The sequence below is a fragment of the Capricornis sumatraensis genome, chromosome 4 (assembly GCF_032405125.1).
Source record: "Capricornis sumatraensis isolate serow.1 chromosome 4, serow.2, whole genome shotgun sequence".
NCBI classification, from domain to species: Eukaryota; Metazoa; Chordata; class Mammalia; order Artiodactyla; family Bovidae; genus Capricornis; species Capricornis sumatraensis.
This window is the reverse complement of record NC_091072.1, coordinates 29,623,630-29,639,706: the sequence shown is the minus strand read 5'-3', so window position 1 is coordinate 29,639,706 and position 16,077 is coordinate 29,623,630. Positions and strand designations below refer to the sequence as shown.

Genomic DNA, 16,077 nt, shown 5'->3' with positions numbered 1-16,077 from the left:
GGGACAACGGGGCGGGGAGCGGAAGTCCTAACGAATGATGGACGCAGGTCCTCCGCATCCTCTTGGCGTCTTTCTGTCTGTGTCTTCCTCGACCGTATGCGAACCCTCCACCTAGCCTCCCTCTACGTTCGTTCTCGGAATGGATTCTCCCGTAGCCGGGGCAACGCGGCGTGGAAGGTCTCCGCCGCTCGGCTAGCGTGCGGACCCGCTGCGTGGCGAAGTCCATCGCGGGAATCGTTCGCGCGGGGGCAGCTTCGTGGCGCTGGTCGCTCTTGCAGCTTGGCTCGGACTGAAGCTGAAACAGTCTGATCTCTGATCTTTGTACCCTTCTCCGAGGTGACTTGGTACTCGCAGCTATCAGGTACTGTCTTTTAGATACCTGAACCTCCGTTTCCCTAATGGGACATCATTTTCCCCATAAGTTTTCTGTCCCTCCTTCATCCCCTAAGACACTTTATCCATAACTTTGGAAGGGTACTTGCCGTGTTCCACTATGTTATACTTTATTGTCTTGTCTAAGAGTATAAGCTCTCTAACAGCAGTATCTATGCCTTTTAAAATCTCAGTTTTATAACTTCTACCAGCAAGCCCTACTCAGAGGAGGGTTTTGCAAAACGTTAAATAAGTGAATGAAAAATTTTGCCAATGCTGCTCAAGAAGAGTTAAGTAGTGGAAAAATTCAAGGCAAAAACTCTCCTTTTGTTCCCTTTCCTTTCTTCCCTCTGTGTCACACTGGAGCCCACAGTTTAGTGAGGGAAAACAGCAGTTAATTCAAGATCCCCCCGGACGGTAAAGCGTCTGCCTGCAGTGCGGGAAACCCGTGTTCGATCCCTGGGTTGGGAAGATCCTCTGGAGAAGGAAATGGCAACCCACTCCAGTACTCTTGCCTGGAAAATTCCATGGACTGGGGAGCCTGGTGGGCTAACGTCCATGGGGTCGCAAAGAGTCGGACACGACTGAGCTACTTCACGTTCACTTTTCACAGTTCAGTTCAGTTCAGTCGCTCAATAGTGAACCGCAGCACGCCCGGCCTCCCTGTCCATCACCAACTCCCGGAGTCCACCCAAACCCATGTCCATCGAGTCGATGATGCCATCCAACCATCTCATCCTCTGCTGTCCCCTTCTCATCCAGCCCTCAATCTTTCCCAGCATCAGGTCTTTTTCAGTTAGTCAGCTCTTCGCATCAGGTGGCCAAAGTATTGGAGTTTGAGCCTCAACATCAGTCCTTCCTATGAACACCCAGGACTGATCTCCTTTAGGATGGACAGGTTGGATTTCCTTGCAAGAGTCCTCTCCAACACCACAGTTCAAAAGCATCAATTCTTCACTGGTTAGCTTTCTTTATAGTCCAACTCTCACATCCATACATGATCACTGGAAAAACCAAGTGAGGGAAAACAGCAGTTAATTCAAGATCCCTACAAGGTGACTGTAAAATAACCCAATATAAAATAAGCATCCATGATCAGGGCTTGGAGAGGGAAGTGCATGGTGCTATGATGAAGTGAATTAAGGAAGTGAAGAATGAGCTAATCAGAAGGATCAGTATTTATTGAGGAAAGAATGGAGTAGGCACAGTGAAGTACCTGGCGAAAGTGAGACAGCATGTGCTAGTGTCCTGTGGTTGGAGAGGCTGACTTGAGAACTGAAAGGCAATTGGAGCTTAGGTTCCAGGGAGGGGGTTGCCATGGTGACAGGTGAGGGTGATAGTGGCCTTATGAGCCATTTAAAGGATTTGAGCCCCTGTAGCAGCACAGGAAGGCTTTAAGGTTGTGGTGGAGATGGAGCCTTGAAACATGAAACAAATCGAATTCGCGCCCTCCAACTGACTGACGTTTAGTTTTAAAGCATAGGTGATCAGAGGTAGGATGGCAAGGAGGAGGAGAGGATGAGCCACAGATTCAAATAGGCAATCCTGTCATTGAAACAGCTTGCTATAAATTCGAAGCAGAAGTTTCTTGTCTTGGATTATAAACTGGGAAGTGTAAGCCAATGTTTGTTTTATTCATCACCCTATGTGTCCAGTACCTAGATCTAGTTGGTGCTTCAAAAATATTACCAAGAAATGGAGGCAAGCATTCTTAGTTCTTTGGTCCAACTTTTTAGAACGTGTCTAGTTAAAGGAAACATCCAAATATGTAGTTGCATACTTAGAGTGATATTTCAAGAACTCATAGTTGCAGTCTGCTCTTTAACAAATACTCTGAATTCTTTGTGGATTTTTGTTTTGCTCTTCTTTGTGTTTATCTTGCTTAGTCAGTTGTCCTCTCTTCCTATCTATCCCCATTGTGAACTGATTTCGCCAAGTGGCACATTTGTTATATACATTAAACTTGAAAAAATTCAAGAATTATAGGGTAATGCCCTAGGTGTGTTGTGCATTCTGTAAAAGTAAGTTGTAATTTTTAATACAAGGGACAATATAGTATGTTTAGATAGAAGGGTTTAAACTAAAAATGACTGCCTTATATAATTAAGATCTTACAGTCAACTTTGAACTTCTCAAAAGAAGGATGTTGTTTATACAGTAATTATACCACACTGTAGAGTGCCTGATGAACTATGGAATGAGGACATTGTACAGGAGACAGGGATCAAGACCATCCCCATGGAAAAGAAATGCAAAAAAGCAAAATGGCTGTCTGGGGAGGCCTTACAAATAGCTGTGAAAAGAAGAGAGGCGAAAAGCAAAGGAGAAAAGGAAAGATATAAGCATCTGAATGCAGAGTTCCAAAGAATAGCAAGAAGAGATAAGAAAAGATAAGAAGAGATAAGAAAACCTTCTTCAGCAATCAATGCAAAGAAATAGAGGAAAAGAACAGAATGGGAAAGACTAGAGATCTCTTCAAGAAAATTAGAGATACCAAGGGAACATTTCATGCAAAGATGGGCTCGATAAAGGACAGAAATGGTATGGACCTAACAGAAGCAGAAGATACTAAGAAGAGGTGGCAAGAATACATGGAAGAACTGTGCAAAAAGGATCTTCACAACCCAGATAATCATGATGATGTGATCACTAATCTAGAGCCAGACATCTTGGAAAGTGAAGTCAAGTAGGCCTTAAAAAGCATCACTACGAACAAAGCTAGTGGAGGTGATGGAATTCCAGTTGAGCTGTTTCAAATCCTAAAAGATGATGCTGTGAAAGTGCTGCACTCAGCATGCCAGCAAATTTGGAAAACTCAGCAGTGGCCACAGGACTGGAAAAGGTCAGTTTTCATTCCAATCCCAAAGAAAGGCAATGCCAAAGAATGCTCAAACTACTGCACAATTGTACTCATCTCACATGCTAGTGAAGTAATGCTTAAAATTCTCCAAGCCAGGCTTCAGCAATACATGAACGATGAACTCCCTGATGTTCAAGCTGGATTTAGAAAAGGCAGAGGAACCAGAGATCAAATTGCCAACATCCACTGGATCATGGAAAAAGCAGAAGAGTTTCAGAAAAACATCTATTTCTGCTTTATTGACTATGCCAAAGCCTTTGACTGTATGGATCACAATAAACTGTGGAAAATTCTGAAAGAGAGGGGAATACCAGACCACCTAACCTGCCTCTTGAGAAATCTGTATGCGGGTCAGGAAGCAACAGTTACAACTGGACATGGAACAACGGACTGGTTCCAAATAGGAAAAGGAGTACGTCAAGGCTGTATATTGTCACCCTGCTTATTTAACTTATATGCAGAGTACATCATGAGAAACGCTGGACTGGAAGAAACACAAGCTGGAATCAAGATTGCTGGGAGAAATATCAATACCCTCAGATATGCAGATGACACCACCCTTATGGCACAAAGTGAAGAGGAACTGAAAAGCCTCTTGATGAAAGTGAAAGAGGAGAGTGAAAAAGTTGACTTAAAGCTCAATATTCAGAAAACAAAGATCATGGCATCTGGTCCCATCACTTCATGGGAAAATAGATGGGGAAACAGTGGAAACAGTGTCAGACTTTATTTTTTTGTGCTCCAAAATCACTGCAGATGGTGATTTCAGCCATGAAATTAAAAGACGCTTTCTCCTTGGAAGAAAAGTTATGACCAACCTAGATAGCATATTCAAAAGCAGAGACATTACTTTGCCGACTAAGGTCCGTCCAGTCAAGGCTATGGTTTTTCCAGTGGTCATGTATGGATGTGAGAGTTGGACTGTGAAGAAGGCTGAGTGCTGAAGAAATTGATGCTTTTGAACTGTGGTGTTGGAGAAGACTCTTGAGAGTCCCTTGGACTGCAAGGAGATCCAACCCTGGGATTTCTTTGGAAGGAATGATGCTAAAGCTGAAACTCCAGTACTTTGACCACCTCATGAGAATAATTGACTCATTGGAAAAGACTCTGATGCTGGGAGGGATTGGGGGCAGGAGGAGAAGGGGGCGACCGAGGATGAGATGGCTGGATGGTATCACAGACTCGATGGACGTGAGTCTGAGTGAACTCTGGGAAATGGTGATGGACAGGGAGGCCTGGCATGCTGCGATTCATGGGGTCACAAAGAGTCAGACACGACTGAGTGACTGAACTGAACTGAACTGTACCGTCATAATATTACTGTTTGTGACAGATGAATGGCAGTGCCACAGATAAACATTCCTTTGTAATTTGTGGATATTTCAGCTGGAGACTCAAGGGGAGAGTTCATGGTGATAATTTTGAATCTCCATTATTCCCCCTCAGCCCCACAAAGTAGATTCTTTCCCCATATATAGCTTGGGACTATTGTTTTATGATGTAACTATGTGCATGTTAACTCTCAGACTGAAACTATTTGGGACTGAAAGTTAGAATCACATTTTCCCTACATTTTCTCCTGTATTTTTCAGTGTGGAGTAGAATTTTGCTATAGAAGTAGCACTAAGAAACCCGCTGAAGTCACCAACATAGAGCACACGGCCAACAGGGAGCAGCCATGCCTGTGGAAGAAGGGAAGACTGACATGGAGAGGATTGGCCTCTTCAGTGAGATGGAATATATCACTGTGGGGGATAAATATGTGTCACAGTTTAATCGTAAGTATAATTTGGTTTTCTTTACAGCCTGAGTGGATGTTCCCTCTATAAAATTTTGATTTGAATGTTTGTTAAATGATCTTTTTGAATGGTCTGTATTTTAAAGCTTTAGGTATAAAGTTGAAAATACCTGTGAAATTTCACTATCGGTAAGAGATAACTTTTTTAAGCTAGATCAGGAAGCTCGTTTTCTTGGACTATCCTATCTTCATATATTCTCCTCATAGGTTATTTGTATTTTATTCTCAAGGTGCATGGCAGTTTTCTCCCAGAATATTTTGTTTGTTGTCTAGTCGCTAGGTTGTGTTCGACTCTTTTGCAAGCCCATGGACTGTAGCCCTCCAGGCTCCTCTGTCTGTGGGATTTCTCAGACAAGAATACTAGAGTGAGTTGCCATTTCCTTTTCCACGGAATCTTCTGGACCCAGGAATCGCCCCAATGCCCTGTCGCTCCTGCATTGGCAGGCAGACTCTTTACCACTGGCACCCCTCCTGGAAAGCCCAAAAAGGGAATCACAGCCATGAAGGGACTGAACCGTTGGCTTTTTTTTTTTCCCCTTAGTTGGGACACTCTACTATACAAATAGCGTTTACATTTACATCTAAAATGGCCATCCACGATCACTTTCTTGAAAATGAAGTGCCAAATAAATACCTGAGAGATTTTTAGAAGTCATAAATAAAACAATAAAAAAGAATATGCTGAGTTTTTTAGAAGTCATAAATAAAACAATAAAAAAGAATACGCTGATATGGAACATCTCTAAGATAAATTGTTAAAAAGGCAAGATGCAAAACAGTTTCCTATGGGAGAGCATTGGATTCAGTGACCTGTAAGGCCTCTTCCAGCTCTCAGATTCAGAGTTTAAGAGAATCTCAATCTAATTACTAAACTGTTTTATGGCAATGCCTTAGTTCTTATTGTCAGTGAAGCCTTTGATATGGATCTTTCAGTGACCATTTTGAAACAGCATTTAAGAGCTCAAAACTCATCAGCTCAAATCATGTTTTGAAACTTTTCTCTGTTGCCCTGGTGTTCTAGTGGCAAGGATCAGGAAAGTTTTCTATTATTTTTCATTTCCTTTTATTAATGGTGAGCTCAAAATTGTCATATTCCTATTTTATCTTTAAAGGACCTTTTAATGAAGCTGCAAGCAAAAATAGACAGATGCTACCTGGGGGATCCAAAGAAATGTCCAATCTCCAGGCAGGTTATTTTGATCCCCATTTTGCAAGGATTTTTGAAGGTGAAAGCTATGTCAATCCAAATCAAGTGAGGAGACGGTACATGATGGAGGAAGCCAAAAAAAATCTAAGCAAAGCTTTCCTTCCCAGCAGTGGAGAGAAAAAGCCGTAAGTATTGGGGAGAAAATCTTAAATCTGTCTCCTGCATCACTCTCTCTGCTGCAGCCTAAATTGTTGATTTTTCTGTAGGACTGACTTTTGTATGACTCATTTTTTAAAGTGCAACTTTTAGGTTAAGTTTGTCTTAGATGGAGACAGTTGTATTGGGTGATTTAAGTTGCAGGGTAATTGATTAAGTAGATTCTCATTGTCACATTAAATTTTTAGTCATCTATGTCACTATTTTCTATCAATTTATACTAATAAAGCCAACTAAATAATGAAAATAAGTTTTAGTTGAAAATCTTGCAGTAGTCAGACTAGAAAAAAAATTGCCTTGGGTCATCATGTCTGTGGCCTTGACTATTTTTTCTGCTTTTTAAAACTTTAAAAAAGTATAAATAAAAAATGTGAAATTAGGAGAAATCTTTTTTGGGTAAAAAGGATAATTTATCAAAGGTACATTGTTTAAAAATCATGATGAAGTTACATGTAGGGGCTTAACAGTATTTTAGTTGTAAAAATTGTCAGTATAAGTTTTTTTTTTTAACCTTAAATCCTTAAACTGATAAAATCATATAATCTATGTGATATACTATAGCTGAGTTTTATAATATGATGTTAATTCACACTCAGTAACATGGACTCTCAATCTAGAGTTTATGATAGATGAGGATTGGTTGAAAAATAATTTTGTGCTTATTTGTGATTTTGAGATTAGTAAAGCTTCAATCTTCTAAGTTAAATTGTCTTTATTAAGAGTAGAGAATGTCTTCTTTTCTGTTATTATAGTTTTATCTTTTCCTACCTTTGTACACTTTGGAGAAGTGTGAACTATTTATTATTATTATTACTACTTTTTTTTGGTTTCTTACTTTTCTTCTTAGATGTAAATTCTAATATGTATTTTTGGGGCTACTACTTTATTTCTTTTTCATGTAACATATGTATTTTATCCTTATAACAACTTTTCCTGTTCAACTTTCCCATCCCCTGGAACTAATATAATATTGTCAATAAACTATGCTTAAATAAAAAATAATTTTAGAAAAAACACAGCAGAAGAACACACAAAGGGTCTATTTATTCTTGTGGTTAACTGAACTAATGTAAACTCTTCTAACCTCCTAGAGATTGCTAAAGCTTTGTTTATGTAGAACATTTAAAATGGAATTTTTGACTTTGAATAATAGGGAAAATTAGATTAAAAAAATAACAAGAGGTTTTTTTTTTTCTTACTGAAGTTAAGCAAGTCAAATCTACTGCGTATATTTTGCTCCTCTTTCAATAATATTTTATAAATTTTGGTAGAATACATATAACACAAAGTTCACTATTTGAACTTGCTTCTTTTTGTTCTCGTTACACTGTATTTAAGCTGTGGATTAGGAAGTTACTATGGAACCATAGGGGGACCAGTCCCGTTTTTCAGTGCTCAGTCTAAACCCAAAGACAAATATGAGCCACCTGGAAAGAATTTATACACAAACCCAGGAAAGAAAGGAACTGGATATGGGTAAGATATTTCAATACTTTCATATCATTTGTTTTGAATTTTAAAAATTTAATTTCTGAACCCTGAAGTCATCATCATTATTTTCCTTCCTTAGCTATGCAAATATTACCATAGGTAAGCAGTTTTCACACTCTTCTGATCTCTATGATGCAGCAAAACTAAATAACAAGGTAAAGGAATCTCTTGTAACTTATTTCACTCTTTCTCTTATTTAGTTGACTTAGAGAATTCACTTGTGATCCAATTAGGGTTTATTTTATCTATTTGTATTATGTTGGCAATGGCAGATTGATGTTTAGGAATTGTAATAATTTTACCGTTTTGATTTTAGATTCCCTGGATGAGCTTTAATTTCTGCTATAGTTTATCTTCCATCTCTCTAAACTAGCTGTGAGACTTCTGTCAGCATGGCCTGATCAACTCTTCTCTATTTTGATTCTAAGCATTGTATCCTAATCCTTAGCTGTATTCCCAATACACCCTAATATTTTGTGCCTAAGAAAGTAGTGGTAGTCCTTTTGGGCTGATCAGGCCATTATGGTGAGTGAACAGAATGGAAGAGTATTGGGGAGAAGGGAAGAAGTGGAGACTAGAAAAGGATATAAGTTTTTAAATTTTCGTTTTTTTTTCAGCATGCAATCTTCAATAATTTTGGCTGTGGTGACTTTAAATGGCAGTGAGATAGATGGAGGAGGGCATGGCAACCCACTCCAGTATTCTTGCCTGAAGAATCCCCATGGACAGAGGAGCCTAGTGGGCTATAATCCATAGGGTCACACTGAGTCAGACACGACTGAAGTGACTTAGCACGCATGCACGCATGAGATAGAATAGTGGCCAATTTTGCAAATGGGCGTGTCCAAACCTAGGAAAAGTTTTCTATTAAATTGAGCAGAAACCTTGGTCATTTGAAAATAGTCATCTCTTGTTTCTATGTATGGACTCTTCACTTTATATAAGATTCTATGTAAACTACTTTTTACATAGAATAGAATAATATATTCTGTAGGAATGTTAATACCTAATATATAAATACATACAAGGCAGTTTTATCAATAGCTTAGTAATTAGTCTTTCATCCTACGTTTATGGATATAAGATACTTTTCTCTCTTTAAAATAAAACTCTTTCATTCTCCATTTAGAACTTACTATTCATAAGTCAGAAATTTTATGTCCCTGAATTTCCTAAAATAATATTGTAACATAAAAGTGTTGTAATGTAAAAAGTAAGTATTCCTTATTCTTAGGAGAAAAGCTGACATTTCTTTGAAGGCCTACCATATGCCAGGTACTTTGAACACATAATCGCATTTAATCTTTATCATAGCATTAAGGGTCGGGGGGATGTTATAATCGTCATTTATAGTTGAAGAAAATGTGACACTAAAAGGGTCAGTAATTTTCCCAGTGTCCCTGGGAAATGCTAGAAAGCGGGAAGGAGTTAGGGTTTGAACTAGAAACTGACTTTTTTAATGTATTATATCATATTATAGATAGTTAATAAAGATTTGCTCAAGTGATATATCTATATACATCAAATAAATTTATATTCAAGATGAACAATCATAGCTGTGCTTCTTCCTAAGCAAGCATATCTTTTGTATCATAAAAACAGAACATAGCAAAGGAATGTTTCAAAAAAGTAAACCCAGAAGTATATACTTAAAAAATCTGCACGCTTATATTAAAATTTTAAGTTAAATTAACTTTACGTTACTTTCAGTGTTGAGTAATTTTTGCTACCTAATGTAATTTCAAACTCCTTAATTTACAGAAAGAGAATGAAGAACATCATCGTTTACTTAAAGGGACAGCTTTCAAATTAAATCTTTACCCAAGGGAATATTTTGATACCAATCCTTACATGTCTGACAAACCTTTACCACCAATTAAAAAAGCAGAGAAGAAAGAAACAGTTGGAAAACCTTTTAAGCCCTCTTCTCCTGGTAAAAAGGTAAGTTAAATTTTTTAGAATGAAAAAATGTTAAGCATCATAAAGAAATGTTGCCTCTTGATGTCATATTATTTTATTTCCCATTTGTTTATATTCTTGCCATGAATCATGAAACCTGTTTTGATGAAATTATGAAGTCATAGAATGTGGATACCATAAGGAATAATGATGCCCTTATGAAATAATTATTACTCATCTCTAAAGTATTTTAATTTACAATGAATTTTCTAAGCACCTGTCTAGATCTTAGGTATAGTTTTTCTCAAAACCATAAAAAGTCAGACCATCTTTAGTTTTTGAAGGGTGATTAAAATGAACTGTCTTCCTTCTGCTGAGGTTTACAAGTGTGAATAAAAATAAAAATCTCCCTTATAGTTTATAGACTTAGTTTATACCTTAGTTTTTTTTTTTTTGGTGAATTGTGTGTTCCTTTTACTTGCAAATGTTCTATTAAGACGTTTGTCTTTTTTATATTGATCTGTAAGATCTTTTCATATATTAAGGATATTGTTTTATTTGTGTTGAAAATAATTTTTCTAGTCTATTGAATCTTTGACTTTGGTTATAGTATTCTGTGCTATTCAGAAATAGCAATAATGATTTATCATTATAAAATATAAACTTTATAATGATAAAATCATATAAAATAATGATTTTATGAGTCCTCTGTGCTGAGTTTATGTCATTCTCAGAATGACTTTCCTTCCCAGCAACATTAGTGAAATATGCATTCTTGATTTCTTAACTAGTCTTATCCTTTTGCATTTAAATTTTCATCTGGAATATATTTTGATGGAAAGAACAAGGTAAGGATCCAGGTTTATCTTTTTCAAAATTCAGTTTTATGGACAGAAGGATGCTTTGAGGGGAGGATATGTTCCATATCTTGATTGCCTTTGTGGTTTCAAGGGTGTATCAGTCAGTCAGTTCAGTCACTCAGTCATGTCTGACTCTTTGCAACCGCATGGACTGCAGCATGCCAGGCCTTCCTGTCCATCACCAACTCCTGAAGTTTACCCAAACTCATGTCCATTGAGTCAGTGATGCCATCCAACCATCTCATCCTCTGTTGTCCCCTTCTCCTCCTGCCCTCAATCTTTCCCAGCATCAGGGTCTTTTCAAATGAGTCAGCTCTTCACATCAGGCAGCCAAAATATTGGAGTTTCAGCTTCAGCATCAGTCCTTCCAATGAACACCAGCCCTGATCTCCTTTAGGATGGACTGGTTGGATCTCCTTGCAGTCCAAGGGACTCTCAAGAGTCTTCTCCAACACCACAGTTCAAAAGCATCAATTCTTCAGCACTCAGCTTTCTTTATAGTCCATTTCTCACATCCATACATGACTACTGGAAAAATCACATCTGTCAAAACTCACAGAATCTGTAAACTTAAAATGGGTGCAGCTTATTATACTGAGACTTAAAATTTTTTTTAAAGAGCCAATTGTTCCTGATCTCACAGATAGAATAATTAACACCCCTGTTTTGAAATGCCACTTTATCAAATCAAAATTCCCATTTTTAGTGTTTTTTCCCCTGAATTTTCATTCTATTTAATTGATGTTTATTTCTACCAGTACCAAACTATTTTTAATTATTATTGCATTTTAATATTGGGTGGTCTAGTTTCTTATTTATATGACTGTTTCCCAGTAGTTATTATTTAGAACTTTGGAATTATTTTGTGAAGTTCTGGGGAAAAAAGACCTTTGGTGTTTTGCTCTAAAATGAGATCTTTAGATTTTAGCTTGTATTAGCATTTTTATACTTTGAATCTTCTTATCTAGAATTAAGCTACTTACAGAAACCTTTATTTGTCTTATAGATTTTTATATTTTGTTTCACATAGATTTATGTATCATATTTATTCTTATTTTAAGGTCCTGGTCAATAGTTTCTTTTCCCTATCAATCCACTTATATTATTTGCTCTTATTAAAACATCTGATTTTTTTTTAAAGTAACTGGCACTTTATTAAATTTTATATTCTAATAGGTATTTCATTGATTCTCTTTGGATCTTTAGATATATGATTATATTATCTGCAAATAATTTTGCTCCTTCCTTGCCAATATTTCTCTCTCTCATGTCATGCTTGTGCCCAATGTTTAGACATGATATGGGGATCATGGGAATACCTCTAGCGTTCATGTTTAAATAAATAAGACTAAATCAGGAATGTTTGTAGAATTATGTTGAATGTTTTGGTATAATCTATCTAGACCATCTTGTTTTTCTCCATTAACTTATTATAAGGTGAGTAAAAATAATAGATTTCTTGAAATGATTCTCACTTGACTGTGTTGTATTAATCTTTAAGTGTAATACTGTGTTTTATTTGCTAATATTTTATTAAGTATTTTTGCATCAGTTATTATAAGTGTTGTGACTGGTCTATATTTTTACATTCCTTGTTCTATTTTGATATAAGTAGATGCTAGCATCTTAAAATAAGAGTTTAATAGCATCAAATATATCTTTTCCTTGAAAATTTAAAAGACTTCTCATAGTAAGTGTTCTGAGCTTAATTTCTTACATGATGTCCATCTATTTTCTGTAGATGTCCTCTCTTTGAGTCACTTTGACAATATTTTTCTTTGAGAACCATTCATTTAATTCAGGTTTTCAAATTTGTCAATGTAGAGGTGTAAAAAAATATTTATCTTACAGTTTTTGATATTCCATATATGTATAGGTTTCTTCTACCTGCTTCTCAATCTTTATAATGTAGATTTATCTGTTAATTTTATAAGCATCATCTGGTGAGTTGGTTTACTTACCATATATATTTTTCTATTTTCTATTCATCTGTTTTGCTTTTACATCAGTTAATTAATCAATTGTATTTTCTTTAGAATCTTATTATTTATTGCTTTTAAACTAATCCATATGTCTCAATCTTGATAACTTGAAAAATTACAACTATATCTTTCAAATAAATCACGTTTTCTTATATATCTGGCTTAGACACTGAAAGAGAAAGGATGACTAATTAAATGGATTATTGTAATTGAATAGAGTTTTCTTGGTGACCATATATGATGAAAATCCTGTTGATATGTATCAGTTTAAAAAGTCAAAGCAAATGTTTGTTTTGCATATAGGTCAAAAATGATTGACTTCTCTTAATAGATTATAAGAAAAGTACAATGTATGGTACAGTTATTCCTCAGTATCAATGGGGGATTGGTTTCAAGACCACTGCCCCCTACCCCTAGAATACCAAAATTCAAGGATGCTCAGGTCCCTTAACATAAAATGGCCTAGTATTTGCATGTAACCTTTGCACATCCTCCTGTATAATATAAATCATCTCTAGACTACCTACAATATCTAATACAATGCAAATGCTATGTAAATAGTTTCCTGTGCATGTCAAGTTCAATTTTTATTTTGGGGAACTTTCTGGAATTCTTCATTTAAAAAATATTTTCACCCTGAGATTGGATGAATCTGAGGATGCAGACCTTGCTGGTGTGGAGGACTGATTGTGGATTATGTTTGCCTCTCACTCTCTTTTTCTATGTACTATTCCTTTATTTTTATTAAAAACTTTTTTTCAATATCTTCCCCATCATTTACTGATGTTTACTGAATTCGTGTTGTGCCAGGCTTCCTTTTGGATAAACCTTACCTTTGGCCTCATCTCTCGTCCTCTGGTTCTGAACCCTAACTTCTTCCTGTATCAAAATACATGTGACCTGGGTCTCACTCCCTCAGGAATGGACTCACATCCTGTGTAGTTCATAGCCTGATCTGATAAACTCACTAGTATATTAACTGTTGGCAATAGTTGAGAATATTACTTTCTTATAACTATATGCATTTTAATAGAGAACTTTTGGAATTATAGTGTCTTAACCCATAACATTGGTGGTAGGAAGACCCTTTGTTGGTATTTGAATTAAACAGAATAAACAGTTTTCTTTAAATGTAAAACCAGCTCCATGTACAATACACAAATATGTATGACCTTTTTCACATCTAATTTTTGTTAGAAGCATTTTGACAGAACCACATTAAACTGTCTCATTTTTACTTGTAGGCTGGTGGAATGAAGGCAGGAACATTTGATCCTTACCCTTCACATTCTGCTGACCCTTACGTGGTTAAATTGAAAAGCCCATCCAGCAAAAGTGCTAAGGTTTTCCATCCACCAAGTGGACCAAAAAGCAGACCAGTTGAAAGTATAATGGCTTTGAATGTCAAAAGGTGGTAATGTTAGCTCATAAATTATTTCCAGCTTTTGGATTTCTTCAGAGTAATATCTTTTATTTACATACACTTTCAAAAGTTGACAAATCTGGGTGACTGTAGAAATCTCAGCTTCTTCTTTATACCTGCCCTCCCCTATAGAAGTTCTTTCCCATCTTCTGAAATTCTCAACTGAAAAAGCTTAATTTATCTGTACCAAACAGACAAAGGTTCAATCCTTGGGTTGGGAAGATCCCCTGGAGAAGGAAATGGCAACCTACTCCAGTAGTCTTGCCTGGAGAATCCCATGAACAGAGGAGCCTGGTGGGCTACAGTCCATAGGGTCACAAAGAGTTGGATACGACTGAAGTGACTTAGCATGCATATATATATTTCACTTAGTAGTACATATTAACATTGTCTGTTTCTTAAAAGGATCTTTTGACTCATTAAATTATTATCTCTGTATAGGCCCCAGACTCTCAGTAATTGTGTGGACTCTTAATGATACTTATTCTGTCTTAAACTTTTAAATAACCCTCTATGAGAACTGGAAATATTCTGATTAATTAAAAATACTTCGAGGAAAAGTATATATTATTCATGTATCATAAAACTTGAATCTTTCCTAGGTTTTGAGCACTCTCAAAACTGAAAAGTTCTTAGAAGTTCAGAATATAATTTAGAAAAGGACAGCCTGTCATTCTTTTGTTATATGTGAAAGATCATAATTACTAAGAATTCATTTGATTCCCTTTCTGCCTATACACTGAAAAAGTTTTAATGCCAATTTGACTAACTTACATATTTCTAACTTAATTGTAATCATACGATGGATTAGGAAAAGGACATCAAATTAATATGCCTTTTGTAGAAACACTAGTACATCTTTATTACTTGTGGATAGTGATTGTACAAACATCATTATTATAATCACGAAAGTAAGGCTGCCCCTTCATTATTTATATAGTTTAACTGTTGTGTATAGGAATATTTTTTTGCAGGCTAGTTGGTAGAGGATTCATTTGGGAAACAAAGATGTGGAGCCTTTTTTCCATGTCCTTTGACCTTTATCCTTTGACAACCGAACTGACAGTAAAGTTAGAATTTTCCTCAGCACACTCACACTCAAATAAATGGAATTTTGTGTGGGGTGGGGAGGAGTGTGGTTTCAAGTTTTCTGGCTATCCAGAGAACAGATTTGAGAAAATTCTATGATGCTCTAGCACATATGTTTAAAGCAAAGGAAAAAAGTATCTGACTGTTTAGAAGTTTATCATTTGTTTAGTATTTTGAGTTTATTGAAATATCTTTTTTTTACATTATCACAAATATTATCCTAAATCAAATTATAGCTTCTTTTAGCCTAATTTTAAAACTCTGAGAAGTAGTATTTCAAATTGGTCTCATAAACCAGTTTTTCCTCTTAAATTACATTTTAAAAGTATATCTGATATACATGAAGCTTTTTCTTTAGTGAGAAAGTTTGGTTTTGTTTGGATTGTTAACTATTAATTGCAAAATTTTTTTTTTACAAGAATATACAGATCTATTACCTGTACCTATCAAATTAAATATGCATTTATTTTCCAATTTTAGGGCACTAAATACGAAGAACTACAAGACTGCTTCAGTACAGTCCTATTAGCATCTGAAAGACAAATAACCTTACAGGTCATGACTACCAAAAATATACTACCAAGTGCTCATTATCTGAAAAAATATGTAAGATGTGTGGAGCAAATAGCTCAAACATTTAGAAGAAATTTAAGGCTGAGACTCTAATGCTTTTCCTTCTTTTCATACTATTATATCAATAAATGACTAATATTTGTTAATAATTGCTCTGTTTCTTGATCTGTGTTTCTGAGGAGATGTTTAGGAATGTTTGAAACTGTTATAAGATCTCAAAGTGTACTCTTTCATTTGACATATTTTGCTCCTAACATTAAAAATATTGCCGAGTTGGAGGGTAGGGATGAAAATGGGGACTGGAGGGGTAGAACGTGGACAATGAATGCTTATTTTTCTATTAAGTATTATTGCTTTTCTGGTTGGT

General features: G+C 36.0%; 1 protein-coding gene across 1 annotated transcript; it reads left to right on the top strand.

Annotated features, from left to right (window-relative positions):
- Window positions 1-47: 47 nt before the first annotated feature.
- CFAP96 (cilia and flagella associated protein 96) lies at window positions 48-15,752 on the top strand. Its single transcript, XM_068969937.1, has 8 exons — window positions 48-361; window positions 4,825-5,010; window positions 6,143-6,362; window positions 7,732-7,869; window positions 7,964-8,039; window positions 9,646-9,825; window positions 13,870-14,036; window positions 15,618-15,752. Exons 2-8 carry the CDS (start codon window positions 4,911-4,913, stop codon window positions 15,664-15,666), a joined length of 930 nt encoding a protein of 309 aa, XP_068826038.1. The 5' UTR covers window positions 48-361; window positions 4,825-4,910; the 3' UTR covers window positions 15,667-15,752.
- Window positions 15,753-16,077: the final 325 nt, after the last annotated feature.

Excerpts from the sequence above, each read along its gene's own strand:
- CFAP96 (XM_068969937.1), top strand. The coding sequence starts at position 4,911 with ATGCCTGTGGAAGAAGGGAAGACTGACATGGAGAGGATTGGCCTCTTC. Across the intron at positions 6,363-7,731 it reads AGCAGTGGAGAGAAAAAGCC|CTGTGGATTAGGAAGTTACT; the intron begins GTAAGTATTGGG and ends ACTGTATTTAAG. Across the intron at positions 8,040-9,645 it reads CAGCAAAACTAAATAACAAG|AAAGAGAATGAAGAACATCA; the intron begins GTAAAGGAATCT and ends CTTAATTTACAG.